This window comes from Stegostoma tigrinum, chromosome 32, assembly GCF_030684315.1.
Source record: "Stegostoma tigrinum isolate sSteTig4 chromosome 32, sSteTig4.hap1, whole genome shotgun sequence".
NCBI classification, from domain to species: domain Eukaryota; kingdom Metazoa; phylum Chordata; class Chondrichthyes; order Orectolobiformes; family Stegostomatidae; genus Stegostoma; species Stegostoma tigrinum.
In genome coordinates this window covers 7575564-7600177 of record NC_081385.1, presented here as the reverse complement: position 1 = coordinate 7600177, position 24614 = coordinate 7575564, and the positions used below count along the sequence as shown (strand labels likewise).

At 42.5% G+C, this 24614-nt stretch overlaps 1 protein-coding gene across 2 annotated transcripts in view; it reads right to left on the bottom strand.

Annotated features, from left to right (window-relative positions):
* Nucleotides 1-24614, bottom strand: part of LOC125466827 (D(2) dopamine receptor B-like) — a 131120-nt gene that overhangs the window by 81939 nt on the left and 24567 nt on the right. The window contains exon 1 of one of the 2 annotated variants that reach the window (XM_048561902.2): nucleotides 53-199. The exons of the other annotated variant lie outside the window; for it this stretch is intronic. Within the exon in view, the coding sequence (XP_048417859.1) occupies nucleotides 53-193 (141 nt within the window). The 5' untranslated portion in view covers nucleotides 194-199. Of the gene's footprint in view, nucleotides 1-52; nucleotides 200-24614 lie in introns of those variants that run through there. 2 annotated transcript variants of the gene reach the window in all.

The following is a 24614-nucleotide window of genomic DNA, read 5'->3' as shown; positions in this document are numbered from 1 at the left end:
GACATGAACCAAGAATATTTTTAGAATGCATCATTGCAACAATATATTTTACCTTCTCTGCTGTCTTTGGCCTGATGGTCTGAAGTGAGAATAAAGGCTTGTCCTGCACCAAAGTCTCCATGTACATTTTCCTTGTGACTCTCAGAGAAAGAGATGAAGAGATCATCGATTGCAGTCTGGCATTGAAAAGCATTGACAGTGTTTCAAACAGCCTTTGCTCTATGTAACTTGCTGCCTCTCCATTCCCTCTCATCATCCCACCCCCAACCCACCTCCTCCCCCACCTTCTCCAAAAGCAAACGCTCGCCTGAGAAAATCATGACATTACGCTAAGGTCAAAGTACATCTCCAGTAATGCCATGAACTGGAACTGTCAGCTAAGGGAATACAATGTCGCTTTTCTTAAAAGCTAACTCTAATATGTATTGATTTTTCCATATCAATTTTACTCAGTGGGAAGCATTAAAGAGACAGCATTTGGAAATTACTGTTTTTGTAATATTTGTTTTTCTTCTCTAAGGAGGAGAAACAGTGAAAGGGAGCTTTCTGCAGTTGTTGCATCTACTGTTTCTGTTAAGCGTAGGTTTAAAATCTTTCTCTGCTCTAACAGAACACATCACTTTCATGACAGCACACAGAGGTGAACTATTGCCTTGTCCCATACCAGCCATCCTAGAGATCTCTGGCATCAGAAATGTTCACCGAATATTCTCTGCTATGAATATTTGTACAAATGTTCAAGGAAGTGTTATTTGACATCTCAAAGCATTCACAATCAATTAAGTAAATGTATTGAAGCACGCTTAGTTTTGTACAGTTAAGGTAAAAGGTAAAGCTACCCAGTATTCTCATTAGAGAGAGACAACTGGTGTTGGTTTAACCTGAGGATTCCTATGCCTCAGGCAAGGGGAGAGGTTGTGAAGTCAGCGCCTTCATTGTAACATCAGCCGGGCCAAGAACTGAGCCCATGCTGTTGGTATCATTTTGACAACCAAACCAGCCACTCAGCTAACTGAGATACTAGGAACTGCAGATGCTGGAGTATCCGAGATAGCAAAGTGTAGAGCTGGATGAACACAGCAGGCCAAGCAGCATCCTAGGAGCAGACAAGCTGATGTTTCGGGAAGGGTCTAGGCCCAAAACATCAGCTTTTCAGCTACTAAATTGCTGCTTGGCCTGCTGTGTTCATAAAACTCTACACTTTGTTAACTCAGCTAACTGAACTGTAAGAAACATTGCGCACCAAGGACATCTTCCCTTGCTCTTCTTCAAAAGTACAGCCGTTGGAATCTTCCTGGTGTGAAGAAAGTGACTGGGACCACAGATCGACATCTTACCATCTGATAGTGCAGCACTCCCTCAGTGCTGCTTTGGATTGACAGACTAGACTGTTCATTCAACTCCCTGCAGTGTAACTTAAACTGACTGACCTAAGAGGTGGGAATGTTACCAATGAATTATCGATGGCACTTAGAAGTGAGATTTGATTAAGAGTGGTCAAACTCTTTATCAATGGTGAAGAGATTTTAGTTTTGACTTGCAATAGGATTCCGACACTGTATTTTCACCCAAGTTACTAAACTTGACGTACAGACTGGATATGTTACCTGGCCGAGACACACAACATACACGGCAACATCTCCCACTCCCTGGTGTGGTGTAATTGAAAGAATATTGGGAACATACATTACAGTGAAAATGAAAAATATGAACAATCCAATGTCATAAAAATTCTAGTGATTTAAAATGGTACCTTAAGAATCTTGCCACTGAGCAGTGACCCCGCTTTTTCTCAAGCATTTTTTTCAACCTTTCTCTCCTTTGCTGAGAAGCTAGAAAGCACCGAACTGCAAAAGATCAGGAACCTTGAGGCTCCCACTTGTCAAATGCTATCTTAGCTGCTACTCAACATCTCCCTCACTATAACATCCCTGCACACTCCATGGAGACCATCCTTCCTGACCTTTCATCCACGTCAGCTGGCATCAACACAACATCATACTCATCACAACATAATGCCTGCTCTTGGAACAACTCCCAAGCCACCTCAATCCTTCAACAATTCACTCTAGAGGCCACTTGTAACAGTGGGAAGCTCTGAACGTTCAAGGAGGTTGGCATGTCACCATGTGCCACTGTGCTACACCAATGTAGTACCTGAGTTTGTGCCAGCGACTTTTACAGCAGACTTACTGCGTGGGCTTCAACTGACTGAGGAGATGGTGGTGTAGTGGTAACAACATGGGACTATAATCTCGAGCACCAGCTTAATATCCTGCTGTTGTGGTTTCAAATCTCACATAAGATATAAAATAAATTAAAATGCTAGCCTAATCGTGACCATTTAACTATTATTGATTGTCACTAAGAAAACAATCGGCTCACTGATGTACTCTAGTGAAGGGAAACCTGCCCTCTTTTGCCTGCTCAGTTCTTCATGACTACAGACCCACAGCAAAGTGATTGACTCTCATTTGTCTTTTGAATAGTTAGGTATGGGCAATAAATGGTCAACAAAGCCAGGATTTTATGAATTAGTTAAAAAAAAGACAATGCCTGAAAGTCAGAGGTGAGCAGTCTTATGTGAGGGGATGGGAATCTATAGACAATCAAATGACTTGTTTTATTCAAACCTAAAGGGTTAGTCACAGTCAATAAGATGCTTGGTCCTACTGGAGTCTGGGGATCCATATCTTTACAGCCCTAGGATTGGGCCAAGATCAGGCCTGCAGGTCAAGTGCACGCAATCCAGGGATTACAAGTAGATCAGCTGAGGAGCCATGAAGACAACACTCTGTGGCCATTTTTTACAGCAAGAAAGCAGTGGAAGGACTGGACTATGACGAAAGTAAATACAAGAACCATCATCATATTTTCTATAAGCTGGAATGGTGATGAGGTATCCCCAGTGAGTTGGAAACACAAAGTCAGGAAGAGTAAGTGGTTAGGGTGGATGAGATGGGGGAAGTCTTTGAGTAGACATAATGCATGCAGCATAATACTGGGCACTACAGTTCAGGAGTCTTGGTGTGCAGTGACAGACTTAGAGTCAGAGGTGGCTCAGTGAGTGTGAGATGTCAGAGAGAAGGCGGTAGCCCTTGACTTCGCAGATTGCAGAAGATCATTGATCATTCTCCTGCACTGCTGAGCATCCCAACTCCCTCCTAACATAGCTCTGACCTGGGCTGCAATCTGTGCCCAGGCTTTCTGTGCGTCTGGTTGCATAGCCTGGTGTGGCAGATGGTTGAGAAAAGGACTTCCACAACACCAAGATCTTCAGGTTGCTGTCTGTGAAGCAGGAAGTCAGTCTTCCTTCTCTCTGGGCGATACGCTGAACGCTGAAGTTCACACACCACAGTGCGATGGACAGTTCTGGGCGAGCAGTGTTGTACATGGGACTGTGCAGCTGGGCTTTAAACATGAACCTAGCCATGTGAAAGCTGCAAAGTACTGAAAGTAGCAAACACTTTCACTTCTCTGGCTGTGCCGTCCCCCTGAGAAACATACCTGAGAGGCCGTTGCATCATTAATGAGGTGAAGAGCGTATGATTGTGCAACAAAAGATTGAAAGATGAGGCAGAATGCAGGAAAGAGATTGCATGCTTAGCGCCATGGTCTGTCCATCAGCATTAGGAAAATGAAAGAGCTGGTCATTGGCTTCAGGAAGTGGAGTGGAGGACATGCTCCTGTATGCATCAATGGTGGTGAGGTTGAAATGATGGACAGTATCAAGTTCCTAAGAGTGATGATCACCAACAATTTGTCCTGGTCCAGCCACATCAATGCCACAGTAAAGAAAGCAAAACAATGCCTCTACCCCTCAGGGGGCTAATGAAATTCAGCATGTCCATAAAGGACTCTTACCAATTTTTACAGGTGCACCACAGAAAATATCCTATCCAGATGCATCGCAGCTTGGTATGGCAACTGCTGTTCCCATATCCGCAAAAAGCCACAGAAAGTCATGAACACAACCCAGTCCATCGTGCAAACCAGCCTCCCATCCATTGACTCCATGTACACTTCCCACTGTCTCGGGAAAGCAGCCAACATCATCAAGGACCCCTCCCACGCCAGTTATACTCTCTTCCACACTGTTCTATTGGGCAGAAGACATAAAACCTTGAAAACAGGTACCACCAGTTTCAAGAACAGCTTCTTCCCCACAGTATCAGACTTTTGAACGGACCTTTAAATGTTAATGTTGATCTTTCTGTCTGCATCTTCTCAGCAGCTGCAACACTGTATTCTGCATGCAGTTCTGCTACACTGTTGCTATTTTGCACAGAACGATCTGCCTGTATACTGCGCAATGCAACAGTTTTCACCGTATCTTGGTACATGTGACAACAATAAATTAATCAAGGAATCAATCAATCAAAAGTAAGTTTGAACTATACACAAACAAAACAGTTCATTGGAAATTAGGAAAAAACCTACCTTTCGAAACAAACATGATCATTTTCTACCACATTCCTTGAACAGCATCTGATTCCATTAGATTATTACCTTTGTTGGGTTTGTGCAGTGCTCACTCACTGCTGATATACAGAAAGGTGAACGTATCTTATCTAAATATGGCTGGTAACTGTCAGAACTACTGCCAACAGTGCGATCTCAAACAATTGTGATTATAACCATTCAAACAGACCATAGACAAGACCGATGTAATATCTTATGTCCTTTATAGTGTTGGAGGAGAATGATGTGCAACTTTCTTCACACAGTGAGTAGTGAGGTTATGGAATTCATTGCATGGAAATGTGGTGGGGGCATTCAAGAGATGCTTCAGATGGTTTTCTACATTTCCTGTAGTGCAGCTCAACATTCCCCTGCTTCATCAATTCGCTATTACCATAGTTATGTTAAACTGGGTGCATGTAAGGAGAAAGCCTTTTTACTTAATTCAAAAAAATAAGCTATCAATCATGGAAAACAATGAATGTCTCACAGGGAATGCAAGGAGGTAATTCAGTTCTGTGGGTTTTACTGAAAACTGTAGTTTTGCTTTCACAATTGCTGATTTCATCAGGGACACGCGATTGAGTTAGCGTCATGCGGTCATGCAGCACTGCATCGTGCATTGTACAACTGTTTAAAATGGAAGGAATCTTTTGTACAGTACTCTGCCATTATACGATTTGTCTTCTTTAATTATTGTGTTTCATAGTTAAACTAGTAGCCTAGCTGACTGGATATTGTCAGTGCTGCTAAAGACAAATCTAGCTACAGAACACACATTTCCCTCCACTCGATTTATTATGCATGATGAGACGGCACTTTAGTTCCAATGTTGGTGTGAGAAGCCTTTGCTGTATTCCGCATATAAACTAAGCAGACAATTAAAAGTAGCACTAATGTCAACACAATCTTTGCAAGATTGTCCATTGTGTCATTGGTTATGTTGGTCGAATGATTGCATAATGAAAAGATTGATCCTGAGCTGACTTATGACAGCATTCAAACTGGAAAAAGCCATTCAATCTTTCGAGCCTTTTCTGTCATTCTAATTGATCAAGTGTGATCTGTACATTGATTTCATTAACTTGCCTTTCCTCCATAATCTTAGATAGCATTTGTTAACAAATATTTTTCAGTTTCATTTTTTGTTTCAACTGACCTGCAATCTTTGAAGGATTAAGTGAAAGAGTTCTAGTGTGTAAAATCAAAATTATGCTCTTTTGTTCTGTCTTCTCTCACCAGCTAATTGAGAAGTCATTTCAACAATTTTCATTGTGATGGTGGGTGAATTGTTTATACTGCGAGAATGTTATTTGTCAATATTTTCTGACAATACATACAGCTGCAGAAATTGTAGCAAATATAGACCTGAGGGTAAGAATTTCTCTGAATTTCTCTCTTGTCCTTAATCATCTGAGAGCTGCTGAGTGCTGTCCTTGCTGCTGGCTTCGTTATTATTTCTTGTTTTTCCAAAATGAACCTTTGATTAATGACCATGGAAAAGCATAAGTGGTTGGCTGGACTATGTTAGAAGTTTGCTTGTGGAGTAGGGGGAAACATTGTAAGCAGAGAAATCCTGAAGGATTGAAGAAGGAACACTTGTGATAAATGCAAAACCAGAATCAAGAACTACATAATTAAATAGCAACTCTATTATAATGAAAAACCCCAATGACACTTGTGGGAAGCTGGGAAATTTGGCACTGAGCCACATGAGGTGAGGTGACATGGAAGCTAGGTAAAGAAAGGTAGGTTTAAAGATGTACAGCAATGGAGAGTTTTCAGGAGCGACTGAAATAGAAGAAGATCAAGAACCAGAATTGGGGGAACACTGAGTTCTTGGAGGTTTGTCGAGGTGGAGGAGGTTACAGACTTGAGGAACAAGGAAGGCAGTGGAGAGATCTAAACTAAACATGACAAATTTAAAATTGACACCAGCGAGATAGAGCACTAAATACATTGATGGACAACAAATAAACATGGGACATTTAGAGGCTTGTGGGCACCACAGAGGCTGGATGCATCATCATCCTGGACTATATTATTTTGATTTGATAAGTTTCAGCTCCATTTTTATAAATTTCCAGACTGTTTGATTTTGTTCCTGTTACAGTGCAACCCTAAGGGCAGTTTAACCTGTTTAAAGTTTTGATTTAAAACATGACTGTTTCAGAAAGGGTTGAAGGTGAAGAGTTAAACATCTTGATGGTACTTGAGATTTATCAGGTTTCTGCCTGCTTTGTTTTGCAAAGTAAGTAATTAGCTATAGTCAGCACTGTGAGACTCACTCCCTTGGTTTTATGCTGCAGTATGTATCAATTAAATACGGTTTTAATAAATTGCCTTTCCGAGAATGGAATCACAATGGGAAAGAGAAAGGATCATTAAGCACAAGAATCCCATTGCATTTTTTTCAAAATCCTGCTTGAAAACAGACACTCAGTCTCTTTTTGAGAAATTCTCCTTTGTTGCCTCTGGGCTAAGGCCGGAGTTTAAGTCCGTGCAAACTTGAAATCAATTAGGAGCATAGAGTCACAGAGATGTACACAACACAGAAGCAGACCCTTCGGTCCAACTCATCCATGCTGACCAGATATCCTAAATTAATCTAGGCTCATTTACCAGCATTTGGCCCATATCCCTCTAGATCCTTCCTATTCATAAACTCATCCAAATGCTGTTTAAATGTTGTAATCATACCAACCTGCGTCACTTCCTCTGGAAGCTTGTTCCATGCACGCCCCATCTTTTGCATGAAAACATTGCCCTTTAGGCTCCTTTTAAAACTTTCCCCTCTCACCCTAAACCTATGTCCTCTAGTTTTGGAGTATCCCACCCCGGGGAAAAAAACCTTGGCTATTCATCTATCCATACCCCTCGTGATTTTATAAATCTCTATAAGGTCAGCCTTCAGCCTCTGAAGCCACAGAGATAATAGCCCCAGCCTTTTCAGCCTGTCCCCACCTAGCAATATCCTTGTAGATCTTTTCTGAACCCTTTCAAGTTTAGAAACATCCTTCCTACAGCAAGGAGACCAGAACTGAATGCAGCACTCCAAAAGTGGCCTAATCCAATGTCCTGTACAGCCACAACATGACTTCTCAACTATTATACTCAGTGCACCGATCAATAAAGGCAAGCATACCAAATGCCTTCTTCACTATCCTGTCCACCTGTAAGTCTACTTACCATGAATGCTAAATAGTTTTTCATCACAATTTCACACACTACTGACTTGCATGACTTTACTTCCTACTAATATTTGAATTATCTGTTTGTTTTCCCAATCATTCCACTGGATGTAGTTTATTTTCATTCAGACTTCATACAGTTGATTTATTTTTTAGCTCGGACCATACTGATGTTGCTATGCTGTAAGTACAGACAATCAATACTCTGAACTGAAGTGAGTGTAGATGAGAAAAGGAATTATCAATGGACACTTTCTGGTGTCCATTCAATTGCCAAAAGGTATTTGGATATTGTAGCTAAAGCAGGATCTTTTGCAAAACTACAAAAAACTGTATACAAAACTAAGTAAGGCAGCACTTTTCAATATGGTCACTTTTAGATTTCTTACATGTGGCCATGGATTTATGCCTATATTTTGATTCATGTACTCTCAGATCAATCTAGCCCAAATAATAATTTCGGAAGCAGTTCTTGTAACTTAATTCCAATATAAAATAAACAAGCCAGGCACAATTCCGTGCATCGAGTACCGCTTTCATGTTAATGATTAATTGCTTCCAATTGGAGAGTCTTCTACATTTTGTGCCAATGACCTTCTCAGATAAGTGCTATTTTTTGTATGCACAAATTCACACACAGTGGTGGTAGTCCCTATGTGAATCAATGTTATTGAAGGGCTGAAAACCATGGGAAAGTTGTGACATTGCAAATCCAGAACTTCCTGTCTGCCAGCAATCCTCAGTGAATATCTGGAGCATGTCTGTCATCATGCCCTATTGTTGTACAATCGTGTCACGCACAAAATGTGACATTGCCATCATTTGGTTGAAGTTGTTTAAATTTGAAGTCACCAGCATGTGTTATGTTGAGGCTGCCTTTGATATCTGCTTCCAAAATGGCTGCTATTCTTTTCAACACTGCTGTGATACCCTCCAATATCATGTGCACCAAAACCAAAAACAAAATGACCGACGTAGCCATACAAATTTTGTATATAATTTCAAAGACCTGATCTGTTTGGCTATTTCAGACTGCTCCACTTGAACCAAAATCTCACTGAGTTGCTTCCTCTAATCCAATGCTAGCTTCAGCCACTACAAGATTGGCAGGTATGACTTCAGTCATCTAGACCCTAGGTATTTGAATTCCCTTGACGAATGACTCAGCCTCTGTACTTCTTCCTCCTTCTTTGAAGTACTCCTTAAACCTTATCTCATTGACTGAACTTTTGACCACCCACACCAGTGATGTGATTCAGTGTTAAATCTTGCTGTTGTGAATTCATCTTGCATGACCAAATAAGTTGGATGATTTTGATCTGGGAATCCGTTTACACTCGACCCCATTTTGAAGTTGACAAGTGAAAATTGTGGACTTGAAACTTATCAAAGCCAGAACTGGAGAGGTGCAGAGACTCCTTCAGAAGTCTGAAGCTTCCAGTGGTAATGATGTCAGGCTTTAAATTGTTATGTTTTGTCTGGCACAGAAACAGAACAGTCTTTGAAGCCAAGTTCCAGCTAAACTATATAAATGACATAGAATACACAGAACACAAACAGGCCATTCTGCCCAGTGCTTCGTTGCACTCTCATCACATCTTCACCCATTCCGCTTCATTCTCCCAGCGTATATTTCTGTGCTCTTCTTTTCTCATGAATTTTTCTAGTTTCTTGTTGAAAACATCAGAGCTTTTTGACTTATCCATTTCCTACGGTAGCAAGTTCATGTTGTAACCATTCCCTAAGTAAAGACAATTCCCCCCCCCGCCCCCATTTTGCTGTTACATCAAACAGTAACTATTTTTCACTCGTAGACTCTAGATTTTAATGTCCCCACAAATGGAAACATATCAGCAGCGACCTACCCAATCATAATTTTAATCACCTCTTAGGTCACCGTTAATTCTTCTTTTCAAAGAAGGAAAAAGAACCCATCTGTTCAATATTTGCCAAGAGTGTAATCTCTTAATTCTGGCGAGTATTAACCTTTTATTTCTATTTGCACCTTCTCCTGTGTTTCTATCTCTTTTACATAATATGCTGACCAAAACAATGTACAATATTCTAACTGCAACTGGACCAGTTACACAAGTTGATGATAGATTATAACTTCACAAGGAGATGTAAAAACCTATAAGTGAATCCAATTGTTTTAATGCCATCATAAAGAATCCCTACAACATAGAAGCAGGTTATCCAGCGCCCACTGATCCATTGAATGTCACCTGCTCTCAAGATCCAGCTTCCTGCCCTATTGCTGTAACCCTGCATTTCCCATGGCTAATCCATCTAACCTACACATCTTTGGACTGTGGGAGGACCCCACACAGACACAGGAAGAATGTGCGAACTCCACACAGATAGTTACCTGAGGGTGGAATCAAACCTGTGCTCCTGGTGCTGTGAGACAGATGTGCTGACCATTGCACCATCATACCCACTGCTGAGGAACTGTGACCTCGAGTGTAACTGGGGATAGACTGTCCACCAATATTCATTTCAAGCCCATTGACTCTCAATTCCTGGCTGCAGGGCTACAGTTCATCACACTATGTTTTTTGCAAGAATTTCATTCCATTCTTCCAGTTTCTCAACCACTAAAGTGCCTCCAAAATGCCCTCAGTTGTACAAAGACGAGAACATCACTTGGCAATTGTGAGAATTGTAGATGTTGGAGTTAGAACAACGCAGTGTGGAGCTGGAGGAACACAGCATGACAGGCAGCATGAGAACAGCGGGAAAGTTGACATATCGGCTCGAGACCCCTCTTTGTTCAATCCATTGTCCTCTTACACTCACTTGTTCACCTGTGTTAGCGTTCTCACTTCGGGGTTGTATTTGACTGTGTGGAACTTTCTGGAGTTTGCAGTGAGTCAAAATGATATAAAATATTGACTGTTAATCTTTGAATCCCATCAGACAATTTAATACCTGGAAATTTCATGGTCTGAAAGAGTTTTAAAAAGGGACAAAAACACCAACTTATAATGTCATTGACTGACTCAAGGTTTATGAACTGACGTGGATTACACAAAAGGTGGGAAGTAACATTTTTACAAAAAGACAGTGAAACATGTGTTGCAATAGTAGTGTCTCTAGCTTTGGATTGAGAGACCTGGGTTCAAGTGCCACCTGCTGCAGAGATATGTAGTAATAACTCTGAAGAAGTCGGTTAGGTTAAGTTTAAATCCATTCTGACGTTAAGCAACTATTTTGTTTGCACTATTATGAAAATCATCACATGTTGGAGATGAAACATCATACACAATTATCAAGCCTGGAAGCAATGAGTTTAGCAGAGAGCATATGCAGCCATCAAGTCAATATTTTATATCATCTTGATACACTGCAAACTCCATCAAGATTGACACAGTCAAATATAATTATTTCAAGGGGTTTTTTTTGGCAAAGAAAAGGAGATGGAGTTTTAACTTCAGGGTGACTTAGACAAATTAAGTGAGTTGGCAAATATATGGCTGATGAGGTATAATGTGGATGACTGTGAGGTTGTCCATTTCTGCAGTAGCAACATAATTGCAGGCTGTTCATGAACGTTGGTCATTGAAAGCAATCATGCACAGAAAGCAAGTAGTTAGGAATACAAATAATTTGTTGACTAAAATTGCAAGCGGGTTTGAGTACCAGAGCAAGGAAGTCTTACTACAGCTGTACAGGGCCTTGATAAGACCACACCTGGAGAAAAGATATAATGGCCACACAGGTAATCCAGTGAAGATTTACTGGAGTCTTTCCTAGGCTGGCAGATTTCTCATAAGATGTGAAATTGGCTTGGTAGAGCCTGTAATCATTGTGGTTTAAAAGAATGAAGACAGATCTCATTGAAACATGTAAAATTCTAATCAGGCTGAACAGACAGAATGCAGATGATAGTTTGTCTGACTGGAAGGCCTAGAACAAGGGGTCACAGAATCATGATGTGTGGTAGGTCATTTCAGATTTAGATGAGGAGAACCTTCTTCCTACACTGTGAACCTGCAGGATTCTCTACCACGAAAGACTGTGGGGGGCAAATTCGCTAACATAATTAAGAAAAAAATAGATAGATTTCTAGAAAATAAAGATGTTAAGGGATATAGAGAGAGAGTGAGGTAATGATGTGAGATACAGGGTCAGCCATTATCAAGTTCAATGCGAATAGGGTTTGAACAAAGAAGAAGAACAAAGAAAATTACAGCACAGGAACAGGCCCTTCGGCCCTCCAAGCCTGTGCCGATCGATCCGCTGTCTAAACCTGTCATCTATTTTCTAAGGGTCTGTATCCCTTTGCTCCCTGCCCATCCATGTACTTGTCCAGATGCATCTTAAAAGGCATTATCGTGTCTGCGTCTACCACCTCCGCTGGCAACACGTTCCAGGCACCCACCACCCTCTGCGTAAAGAACTTTCCACACATACTTCCCATAAACTTTCCTCCACTCACTTTGAACTGATGACCCCTAGTAATTGAGTCCCCCACTCTGGGAAAAATCTTCTTGCTATCCACCATGTGTATCCACCTTGAGTAGGGTTTGATTGGTAAGATGTTCAATCTTCTTTTAGAACATCGAACATAGAAAAGTACAGCACAGTACAGGTCCTTCGGCCCACGATGTTGTGCCGTGGAATAATCCTAATCCAAAAATGAAACAACCTAACCTACATTCCCCTCAGAACTGACTGCAGTCTGGAGAAGGGCCTTTCCTCATATGTCCTCTGCCTAACAGTCAAAAAGAAAGGTACCTGCTGACTACACTTTCCAAAAAGAATCATGACAAAATGGAGTATTTGAAAGATAACTGCAAAACTGGCTATTGTTGAAGGTCCATGAAACGAACTAACCCTCATGTCTCATGTTAAAATTTTATGCCTCAATGACATCCAGAGGGCTAGAAATTATGTGTATTTTCACTTTCTTTCTATTGGACATTATCCTAGTTTAACTTTATAACTCTATGTGTGTAAGGACCCAGGTGACTGGACAAAACACAGCCTTGACATTACATATTTATAATTTTCTCAGGGTAGCAGGCTGTTCATCATTTTAACACAGGATAATCTTGTAATTGGCTCTTTATTGATTACAGTAAAATAAGCCAATTACATTTGAATTAGAGAATGGTAGAACCTTTTGCTAAAAAGAGTTTAAAGCCTTGTTGTGAGAACGTTCATACGAAAGGGCAGACATTTCACTTTGTTGTAACAAAGGTTCGAGGATGATCAAAGAAAGGAAAGTACAGTGGATGATGGAAAACTGAAATCAAAGCAGAAAGTGCTGGAGAAACTCAGCAAGCCTGGTATCACCTGTACATAGAGAAACAGAGTGAACATTCCAAATCCAATATGGCTCCTCTTCAGGTCCTCAACACATCTAAGAGCTACAAAGAATTGTCATTGGACTCAAAAAGTTAATGCCGCTTCTTTCTGCACTGAAACTAACAAACCTGCTGAGGCTTTCCAGCTCTTCTGCTTTCACTTCATGAGTTGACCATCCTGTTTGCACAGACCAGGTAAGTGTGAATGTCACATTGAGTCTGTCTCTGATACTATTATGTCAACCGGAAACACTGTCACTCACCCCCCTGTGTAAATGAGAGTAGGTGCAGAAGGGGATACATTTCTCAACCCTGTACACTATATCTACAAAGCTACAAATAGAACTTTGTTTTGATCAGCCACCGATGTAAAGGGTTAAGATATAAATTCTATTGCCACTTCAGACACTCAAGAAAGATGATACTTTGTGGTAATTGCTCCAAAAGAAAGAAATGACACAATAAACACGGGCTATTTTGTGGCAGAGCTCTTTCTGTCAAAAGGCTTTGATTTTCTCTCCACAATATCTGAATTCAATCTACTGTCTCGTAGCCTGGGCTCCAATAAATTGCTTGACTGTATTTGTCACGGAGCTCAGGAACTGAAAAGAAACAGAAGGCTGAGCAATGAACATACACCTGATTCACCTGTCTGGTTCTCCTTTGAAAATGTTGCAGAAAATCCTTCATATAGATATATAGAAATAGAAATTTTTGTCTCTCTCAAGCTGTTTTTGAGTGGCTTCAGGAATTGGATTTCTACTGGAGGAGATGTTTCATTTTCCTGCATTTTCTTTTAGAAAAGCTGTTAAGAGGGGCAGAGGAACACTCATGGAACAGGAATGCTGTGATATTAGATAGTTGTGAATTGCCACATATAGGATTAGGAATGACTTGAATTTCTATAGCACCTTTCGTGACCTCTAGGCATACCAAAGCACTTTATGACCAATGAAGCACACTTAAAGTGCTGCTTGTGTGCCTTTTTGCAGCAGAGAGCGGCGCGAGCCAGGTGGACGTGACGTCAGGGCAGAGAGGCAGTTGGGAAGGTAAGTGAGTGCTATTTAAGTACTTACCTCGAAGCCAGCGGGTCCTTTTTGCAGCGGAGTGCTATTTAAGTAGGTGTGTTCTCAGCCACAGGTCCTACACGGTAGGGCCTCCCTCCCACCCTCCTCCTCTAACCTAATTAAGAGTCCACAGACTCACAGCAAACACACAAGGGTTGAGGGAAGTGCCTGGTGAGTAAAGTGCGAGTTTTCGGTAAAGATGCTCAGTGAGGAGATTACGCCACTGTTGAAGAGGGTGAAGACATGACTGCCAAGCTGATTCAGTGTGCTGCATGCATGATGTGGGAGGTCAGGGACACTGATGATGTTTCTGGCTCCTATAGCTGTGGTAAGTGTGTACACATTCAGCTTCTGAAGGAGGTTGTTGCAGCACTGAAGAAAGAATTAGAAGACCTCAGGTTCATCCGAGAGAATGAGAATTTTCTGGACAGGACCTTCAGCAAGGTCACTACACCGAGGATACCTGAAGAGAGAAGGGGGATGTCGATGACAAAGGAAGAAATGAATGAAGTACAAGAGACCCCAGGGGAAGCACCTATTGTAAACAGGCTGACTGTCTTGGAAACTGCTGAGACAGACGACATCGCCAGTCCGAGAGGTCGACAGGTCTGCGAGTCAAATATTGCTATAGAGGCAGAGCTGAGAAGTCAGACATCACGGACAGCTGTGTTAATAAGGGACTCCATTGTGAGAGGGACTGACGGGGTTTTCTGCGGCAACAGGCAGGATTTGAGGAGGGTGTGTTACCTTCCTGGTGCCAAGATCCAGGACGTCACTGATAGAGTGCAGAGAATGCTCGAGGGTGAAGGTGAAGACCCAGAGGTGGTGGTGCATGTCGGCACTAATGATGTCGGGAAGAAAAGGAGGAGAATTCTACAGCGGGACTTCAGAGAACTCGGAAGAAGGCTGAAAAGCAGGACTTCCAGGGTGGTTATCTCTGGTTTGCTTCCAGTTCCTCAGGCTGGAGAGGGCAGGAACAGAGAGATAATGGACCTGAACGTGTGGCTGAGGGACTGGTGTCGGAAGCAAGGATTTAAATTTTTGGATCACTGGGGTATGTTTTGGGATAAGAATAAATTGTACAGGAGGGACGGTTTGCATCTTAATAATCGGGGGACCAGCTTTCTGGCAGGCAGGTTTGCCACTGCAACACAGATGTGTTTAAACTAAGTAATGGGGAGGAGGGGCCAAACTGGAAATTTAAGAATGAAGTTAAAGGGAAAGTGAGAATAAGAGAAGTTAAGAAGGACGACAGAATCAACAGAGCAGAAAACTCAAGAAGGGATCGTACAGTATGGCCAAGTGAAATAGGGATTGATAGGAAGGGTGAGGGGAGAAACAAATTAAAAATATTATATATGAATGCACAAAGCATAAGAAATAAGGTGGATGAGCTTGAGGCTCAGTTGGAAGTTGGCAAGTATGATGTTGTGGGGACAACTGAGACGTGGCTTCAAGTGGACAGGGCCTGGGAAATGAATATTCAAGGCTATACATGCTTTCGTAAGGACAGACTGGTGGGCAGAGGGGGTGGAGTGGCCCTGTTAGTGAGGAATGGTATTCGGTCCCTTGCGAGGGGGGACATAGAGTCAGGAGATGTAGAGTCAGTATGGATAGAGCTGAGAAATTCTAAGGGTAGAAAGACCCTAAAGGGAGTTATCTACAGGCCCCCAAACAGTAGTCAGGAGGTAGGGTGCACGTTGAATCAAGAGTTGAAATTGGCCTGTCACAAAGGTATCACTATAGTTGTTATGGGAGATTTCAACATGCGGGTAGACTGGCAGAATCAGGACGGTACTGCACCCCAGGAAAGGGAGTTTGTAGAGTGCCTCCGAGATGGATTCTTAGAATAGCTTGTACTGGAGCCTACCAGGGAGGAGGCAATTCTGGATCTGGTGTTGTGCAATGAACCGGATTTGATCAGGGACCTCAAAGTAAAGGAGCCATTAGGAGGTAGTGACCATAATATAAGTTTTAATCTGCAGTTTGAGAGGGTGAAGGGAGAATCGGAAGTGTCCGTATTGCAGTTGAATAAAGGGAACTGTGGCGCTATGAGGGAGGAGCTGGCCAAAGTTCAGTGGCACAATCCCCTAGAAGGGATGGCAGTGGAACAACAATGGCAGGTATTTCTGGATATAATGCAGAAGGTGCAGGATCAGTTCATTCCAAAGAGGAAGAAAGATCCTAAGGGGAGGCAGGGGCGGCCGTGGCTGATGAGGGAAGTTAAGGACTGTATAAAAATAAAAGAGAAGTATAACATAGCAAAGACGCGTGGGAAGCCGGAGGACTGGGAAGCTTTTAAAGAGCAACAGCGGATAACTAAATAGGCAATACGCAGAGAATAAAATGAGGTACGAAGGAAAACTGGCGAAAAATATAAAGGAGGATAGTAAAAGCTTTTTTAGGTATGTGAAAAGAAAAATAATGGTTATGACTAAAATTGGGCCCTTGGAGTCAGAAACGGGTGAATTTATTATGGGGAACAAGGAAATGGCAGAAGAGTTGAATAGGTACTTTGGATCTGTCTTCACTAGGGAAGACACAAGTAATCTCCCAGATGCAGTAGTGGCTGAAGGACCGAGGGTAATGGACGAACTGAAGGGTATTTACATTAGGCAGGAAATGGTGTTGGATAGACTGTTAGGTCTGAAGGCTGATAAGTCCCCGGGACCTGATGGTCTGCATGCCAGGGTCCTTGAGGAGGTGGCTCTAGAAATTGTGATGCGTTGGGAATTATTTTCCAAGGTTCTATAGATTCAGTATCAGTTCCTGCGGATTGGAGGGTGGCAAATGTTGTCCCACTTTTCAAGAAATGAGGGAGAGAGAAAACAGGAAATTACAGACCAGTTAGCCTGACATCAGTGGTGAGAAAGATGCTGGAGTCAAATATAAAAGATGAAATTACGACTCATTTGGATAGCAGTAACAGAATAGGTTAGAGTCAGCATGGATTTACAAAGGGGAAATCGTGCTTGACTAATCTTCTGGAATTTTTTGAGGATGTATCTATGAAGATGGATAAGGGAGAGCCAGTGGATGTAGTGTACCTGGACTTTCAGAAAGTCTTTGATAAAGTCCCGCATAGGAGATTGGTGAACAAAATTAGGGCACATGGTATTGGGGGCAAAATACTGAGTTGGATTGAAAATTGGCTGGCTGACAGGAAGCAAAGAGTAGTGATAAACGGGTCCCTTTCAGAATGGCAGGCAGTGACCAGTGGGGTACCACAAGGTTCGGTGCTGGGACTGCAGCTGTTTACGATATATATTAATGATATAGACGAAGGCATTAGAAGTAATATTAGCAAATTTGCTGATGACACAAAGTTGGGTGGCAGTGTGAAATGTGAGGAGGATGTTATTAAAATACAGGGTGACTTGGACAGGCTAGGTGAGTGGACGGATGCATGGCAGATACAGTTTAATGTGGATAAATGTGTGGTTATACACTTTGGTGGCAAGAACAGGAAGGCAGATTACTATCTCAATGGAGTCAATTTAGGTAAAGGGGAAGCACAACGAGATCTAGGTGTTCTTGTACATCAGTCAATGAAAGCAAGCATGCACGTACAGCAGGTAGTGAAGAAAGCTAATAGCATTCTGGCTTTCATCACAAGAGAAATTGAGTATAGGAGCAAAGAGGTCCTTCTGCAGCTGTACAGGGCCCTGGTGAGACCGCACCTGGAGTATTGTGTGCAGTTTTGGTCTCCCAATTTGAGGGAGGACATTCTTGCTATTGAGGGAGTGCAGCGTAGGTTCACAAGGTCAATTCCCGGAATCGCAGGACTATCATAGGTTGAAAGACTGGAGCGACTGGGCTTGTATACTCTTGAGTTTAGAAGGATGAGAGGGGATCTGATTGAGACGCGATTAGACATGAGTTAGGAAGCACGGACTGGGAGCAATTGTTCCATGGTAAGGGAACTATAGACATGTGGAGACTGTTTAAGGAACAGTTGTTGCAAGTGATGAGTAAATATGTCCCTCTGAGACAGGCAAGAAGGGGTAAGATAAAGGAACCTTGGATGACGAGAGCAGTGGAGCTTCTTGTGAAAAGGAAGAAGGTAGCTTACATAAGGTGGAGGAAGCTAGGGTCAAGTTCAGCTAGAGAGGATTACACGCAGGCAAGGAAGGAGCTCAAAAATGGTCTGAGGAGAGCCAGGAGGGGGCACGAGAAAGGCTTGGCAGAAGGAATCAGGGAAAACACAAAGGCATTTTACACTTACGTGAGGAATAAGAGAATGATCAAAGAAAGAGTAGGGCCGATCAGGGATAGCATAGGGAACTTGTGTGTGGAGTCTGAGGAGGTAGGGGAAGCCCTAAATGAGTTTTTTGCTTCTGTCTTTACGAAAGAAACCAACTTTGTAGTGAATGAAACCTTTGAAGAGCAGGCGTGCGTGCTGGAATGGATAGAGATAGAGGAAGCTGATGTGCTGAAAATTTTGTCAAACATTAAGATTGACAAGTCGCCAGGCCCGGACCAGATTTGCCCTCGGCTGCTTTGGGAATCGAGAAATGAAATTACTTCGCCACTTGCGAAGATCTTTGCATCCTCGCTCTCCACTGGAGTCGTACCTGAGGACTGGAGAGAGGCAAATGTAATTCCTCTCTTCAAGAAAGGAAATAGGGAAATCCCCGGCAATTATAGACCAGTAAGTCTCACGTCTGTCGTCTGCAAGGTGTTAGAAAGGATTCTGAGGGATAGGATTTATGACCATCTGGAAGAGCATGGCTTGATCAAATATAGTCAACACGGCTTTGTGAGGGGTAGGTCATAGCTCACAAACCTTATCGAGTTTTTTGAGGATGTGACTAGAAAAGTTGATCAGGGTCGAGCTGTGGATGTGGTGTATATGGACTTCAGTAAGGCATTTGATAAGGTTCCCCATGGTAGGCTCATTCAGAAGGTCAGGAGGAATGGGATACAGGGGAACTTAGCTGCTTGGATACAGAATTGGCTGGCCAACAGAAGAGAGCGAGTGGTAGCAGAAGGAAAATATTCTGCCTGGAAGTCAGTGGTGAGTGGGGTTCCACAGGGCTCTGTCCTTGGGTCTCTACTGTTTGTAATTTTTATTAATGACTTGGATGAGGGGATTGAAGGATGGGTCAGCAAGTTTGCAGATGACACAAAGGTCGGAGGTGTCGTTGACAGTATAGAGGGCTGTTGTAGGCTGCAGCGGGACATTGACAGGATGCAGAGATGGGCTGAGAGGTGGCAGATGGAGTTCAACCTAGATAAATGCGAGGCGATGCATTTTGGAAGGTCGAATTTGAAAGCTGAGTACAGGATCAAGGATAGGATTCTTGGCAGTGTGGAGGAACAGAGGGATCTTGGTGTGCAGATACATAGATCCCTTAAAATGGCCACCCAAGAGGACAGGGTTGTTAAGTAAGCATATGGTGTTTGGGCTTTCATTAACAGGGGGATTGAGTTTAAGAGTCGTGAGATCTTGTTGCAGCTCTATAAAACTTTGGTTAGACCGCACTTGGAATACTGCGTCCAGTTCTGGTCGCCCTATTATAGGAAAGATGTGGATGCTTTGGAGAGGGTTCAGTGGAGGTTTACCAGGATGCTGCCTGGATTGGAGGGCTTATCTTATGAAGAGAGGTTGACTGAGCTCGGTCTCTTTTCATTGGAGAAAAGGAGGAGGAGAGGGGACCTAACTGAGGTATACAAGATAATGAGAGGCATAGATAGAGTTGATAGCCAGAGACTATTTCCCAGGGCAGAAATGGCTAGCACGAGGGATCATGGTTTTAAGCTGGTTGGTGGAAAGTATAGAGGGGATGTCAGAGGCGGGTTCTTTACACAGAGAGTTGTGAGAGCATGGAATGCGTTGCCAGCAGCAGTTGTGGAAGCAAGGTCATTGGGGTCATTTAAGAGACTGCTGGACATGCATATGGTCACAGAAATTTGAGGGTGCGTACATGAGGATCAATGGTTGGCACAACATTGTGGGCTGAAGGGCCTGTTCTGTGCTGTACTGTTCTATGTTCTATGTTCTATAAGATTATTAAGGGATTGGACACTGTGGAGGCAGGAAGCATGTTTCTGCTGATGGGTGAGTCCAGGACCAGAGGACACAGTTTAAAAATAAGGAGTAGGCCATTTAGAACAGAGTTGAGGAAAAACTTCTTCACCCAGAGAGTGGTGGATATATGGAATGCTCTGTCCCAGAAGACAGTGGAGGCCAACTCTCTGGATGCTTTCAAGAAAGAGATAGACAGAGCTCTTAAAGATAGTGGAATCAAGGGTTATGGGGATAAGGCAGGAACAGGATACTGATTGTGGATGATCAGCCATGATCATAATGAATGGTGGTGCTGGCTCGAAGGGCCGAATGGCCTACTCCAGCACCTATTGTCTATTGTCTATTGTCTGGTTGTAGTTTAGGAGAAACACAACACCCAATTTGTCCGCAGCCAGTTCCCACAAATAACAATCTCTCCCTTGAAGAAATTTGGTTATTTCACTACAGCAAAGACACCACACTAAGTGTTGTGATAACAGCCAGATAATCTGTCTTGGTGATACTGAGGAGCAAATATTAATCAAGTCAACAGGGAAAACTCCCCTGCTTTGTCTGAAATAGTGTCATGGGTTCATTAACAACCTTCTGAGATGGCAGAATAGACTTTAATTGAAAGACTGCAACTCCTACAGAGTTGCACTCCCTCAATTCTGAGAGGAATACCCACTTTATTCTGTCACAATCACTGAAATAGGGTGTGAATCCATGGTGTCCTGACTCACTTGTGAGTGCACCAGTCTCAGCTGCTCCTGACATTATACTGCTAGGCCATTTAACTAGTACTTGGAATGTCACCACTCTTATTAAAATTTCCTACTGGACTTTCAGTTTTTAATCTGTAAATATTTTTCTTATTTACCTTCAACCTAAGAGTAACTGATAATGGATAATTTACTACCAACCAGTGAACTAATGGCTTTTCTGTGATTTCACTCTTTGTTTTATACTGAACCCCCGATTCCGAGTTCAACTAATCATTTTTAAAAAGATCTAATAAATTATGAACCAAGAAAAGCAAAATAAAACCTCTTCCCCTATGCACTAAATTCCCACACTGCTCCAAATTCTGCAATATATTCTCACTCAGGCTGTGCCTTATCCGAATGTGACCTCTCCTTCCTGACCTTGTATAGCTTACTAATTGCGTTCTGCTACAAACTTACATGAAGTGAATGGCTGGATGATGATAGCTGGCTTTGCAATTTGTCCCACCATTTTCTCACTCGACAGTAAATCTCATATGGGCATCTCAATGATATTTTCAGGACACTAATTTCCTATTTAAATCAGACCTCATTCCTATGGCGGGGTGGTGGGGGCGGTAGGGTGGGGATGATGTTCCCTGACTTGACATCAGATTTGTTAAAATGTTAGGAGCAGTGATCTTACCATTTCTGATCAGTGAAATTTCCCTTCCACAGCACTTTTCTTTGGTTTACATTAGTATTTCAAATAATTTGCATTGATTGTTCCATTTTATAATTTAGACATATCATGAAAACACATTTGGAATAATTGTATTTCTTTTCTTATCCATTGATATGAAATTGTTGAATATTTTTGTTTAAACAAAAATGATACCTTTGAGCCTTCAACGTGTACAATTGGCCTTTGATGGAATGAATTGGGACAACGGAATATCGACAGTCAGTTCTATGACTAACCTGACTTGTTTTGCCCATTATTCTCTAGCACTGCTTAGAGAAATAACATTCACATGTGGCAGCATGGGCCATTTTAAATGAGCACATTAAGTGAACAAAGGCATTAATGTTTTCAGATGTAAAATAGAGTTGATATCTGGATGACAGCGAACCATGTGGATATTCCCTGGATAGATACAAGTGTGCTTAAGGTGTTAAAAAGGAAAGAACCTGCATTAAATAAATAATTTTTTGGGATCTCTGTACATTTCAGGTCAAATTGCAGTCACTGAAATACTTTTAAAGTGTAGTCACAGTTTTGATGTCGGAAACGTGCCAGCCAGTTTGTACAAAACATTAATTGTATCAGTTCCTTGTCACAGAAGCAAATGTCACTTGGGTAAAACATTTTGAGAGTCAAACATTCTTTAATGTACAGTGGGATTCTACAGCCTCAGAACTATGTGCTGTCTCTCATCCCCTTCCTGCTACTGCCATCTATTTCATCAATCTTGACTGCTTGTGACTGCAAGATCTGAAGACTAAAAACATCAATTAAATACACAGCTCCTCTGAACAGACCTGCCTGCTGGAGGACCAGAGCCCAACATCTTTGATTTACAACATATGAAGAAGAATGGGCACCAGGCTTATGGGAAAAGGAGACGGCATTGAACAAGCTGTGGGTTTGCCAGCTCACTCTGCTTTATATGTTGTGCTCATGATTAAGGCTGCTTCCGTCGTCCTCTTTAAGTGGAAGAAACTACTTGGGCTGCTGGGTTTAGTGTGATAAAGGAAAACCACTTCCTGGTCTAAGTAGAAGGGTCTCTTGCAGTTAGTAAGAGAATGTTTATTAAACGTCATAAGGCATGTGGTTACAGTTTGCATTGGTGTGATAGACATTGGGCAGAAAGTTATGGTCGGGGCAGACGGTTCACCCTTCCAACATGGAAGAGAAATTGACCGGAGACTGATGTTTTGCATCTGGAAGCCAGTTGCCTCCTACAAGTTTCCTGTCGCTGTGCTAACTTAGTGACCAGTGGGACTTTCACTCCTTGGGATCAAAAACAGAACAACATAGAACATAGAACATAGAACAGTACAGCACAGAACAGGCCCTTCAGCCCACAATGTTATGCCGACCATTGATCCTCATGTATGCACCCTCAAACTTCTGTGACCATATACATGTCCAGCAGTCTCTTAAATGACCCCAATGACCTTGCTTCCACAACTGCTGCTGGCAACGCATTCCATGCTCTCACAACTCTCTGCGTAAAGAACCTGCCTCTGACATCCCCTCTATACTTTCCACCAACCAGCTTAAAACTATGACCCCTTGTGCTAGCCATTTCTGCCCTGGGAAATAGTCTCTGGCTATCAACTCTATCTATGCCTCTCATTATCTTGTATACCTCAATTAGGTCCCCTCTCCTCCTCCTTTTCTCCAATGAAAAGAGACCGAGCTCAGTCAACCTCTCTTCATAAGATAAGCCCTCCAGTCCAGGCAGCATCCTGGTAAACCTCCTCTGAACCCTCTCCAAAGCATCCACATCTTTCCTATAATAGGGTGCCCAGAACTGGACGCAGTATTCCAAGTGCGGTCTAACCAAAGTTTTATAGAGCTGCAACAAGATCTCACGACTCTTAAACTCAATCCCCCTGTTAATGAAAGCCAAAACACCATATGCTTTCTTAACAACCCTGTCCACTTGGGTGGCCATTTTAAGGGATCTATGTATCTGCACACCAAGATCCCTCTGTTCCTCCACGCTGCCAAGAATCCTATCCTTAATCCTGTACTCAGCTTTCAAATTCGACCTTCCAAAATGCATCACCTCACATTTATCCAGGTTGAACTCCATCTGCCACCTCTCAGCCCATCTCTGCATCCTGTCAATGTCCCGCTGCAGCCTACAACAGCCCTCTATACTGTCAACGACACCTTCGACCTTTGTGTCATCTGCAAACTTGCTGACCCATCCTTCAATCCCCTCATCCAAGTCATTAATAAAAATTACAAACAGTAGAGGCCCAAGGACAGAGCCCTGTGGAACCCCACTCACCACTGACTTCCAGGCAGAATATTTTCCTTCTACTACCACTTGCTGTCTTCTGTTGGCCAGCCAATTCTGTATCCAAGCAGCTAAGTTCCCCTGTATCCCATTCCTCCTGACCTTCTGAATGAGCCTACCATGGGGAACCTTATCAAATGCCTTACTGAAGTCCATATACACCACATCCACAGCTCGACCCTGATCAACTTTTCTAGTCACATCCTCAAAAAACTCGATAAGGTTTGTAAGGCATGACCTACCCCTCACAAAGCCGTGTTGACTGTATTTGATCAAGCCATGCTCTTCCAGATGGTCATAAATCTTATCCCTCAGAATCCTTTCTAACACCTTGCAGACGACAGACGTGAGACTTACTGGTCTATAATTGCCGGGGATTTCCCTATATCCTTTCTTGAAGAGAGGAATTACATTTGCCTCTCTCCAGTCCTCAGGTACGACTCCAGTGGAGAGCGAGGATGCAAAGATCTTCGCAAGTGGCGAAGCAATTGCATTTCTCGCTTCCCAAAGCAGCCAAGGACAAATCTGGTCCGGGCCTGGCGACTTGTCAATCTTAATGTTTGACAAAATTTTCAGCACATCAGCTTCCTCTATCTCTATCCATTCCAGCACGCACGCCTGCTCTTCAAAGGTTTCATTCACTACAAAGTTTGTTTCTTTCGTAAAGACAGAAGCAAAAAACTCATTTAGGGCTTCCCCTACCTCCTCAGACTCCACACACAAGTTCCCTATGCTATCCCTGATCGGCCCTACTCTTTCTTTGATCATTCTCTTATTCCTCACGTAAGTGTAAAATGCCTTTGTGTTTTCCCTGATTCCTTCTGCCAAGCCTTT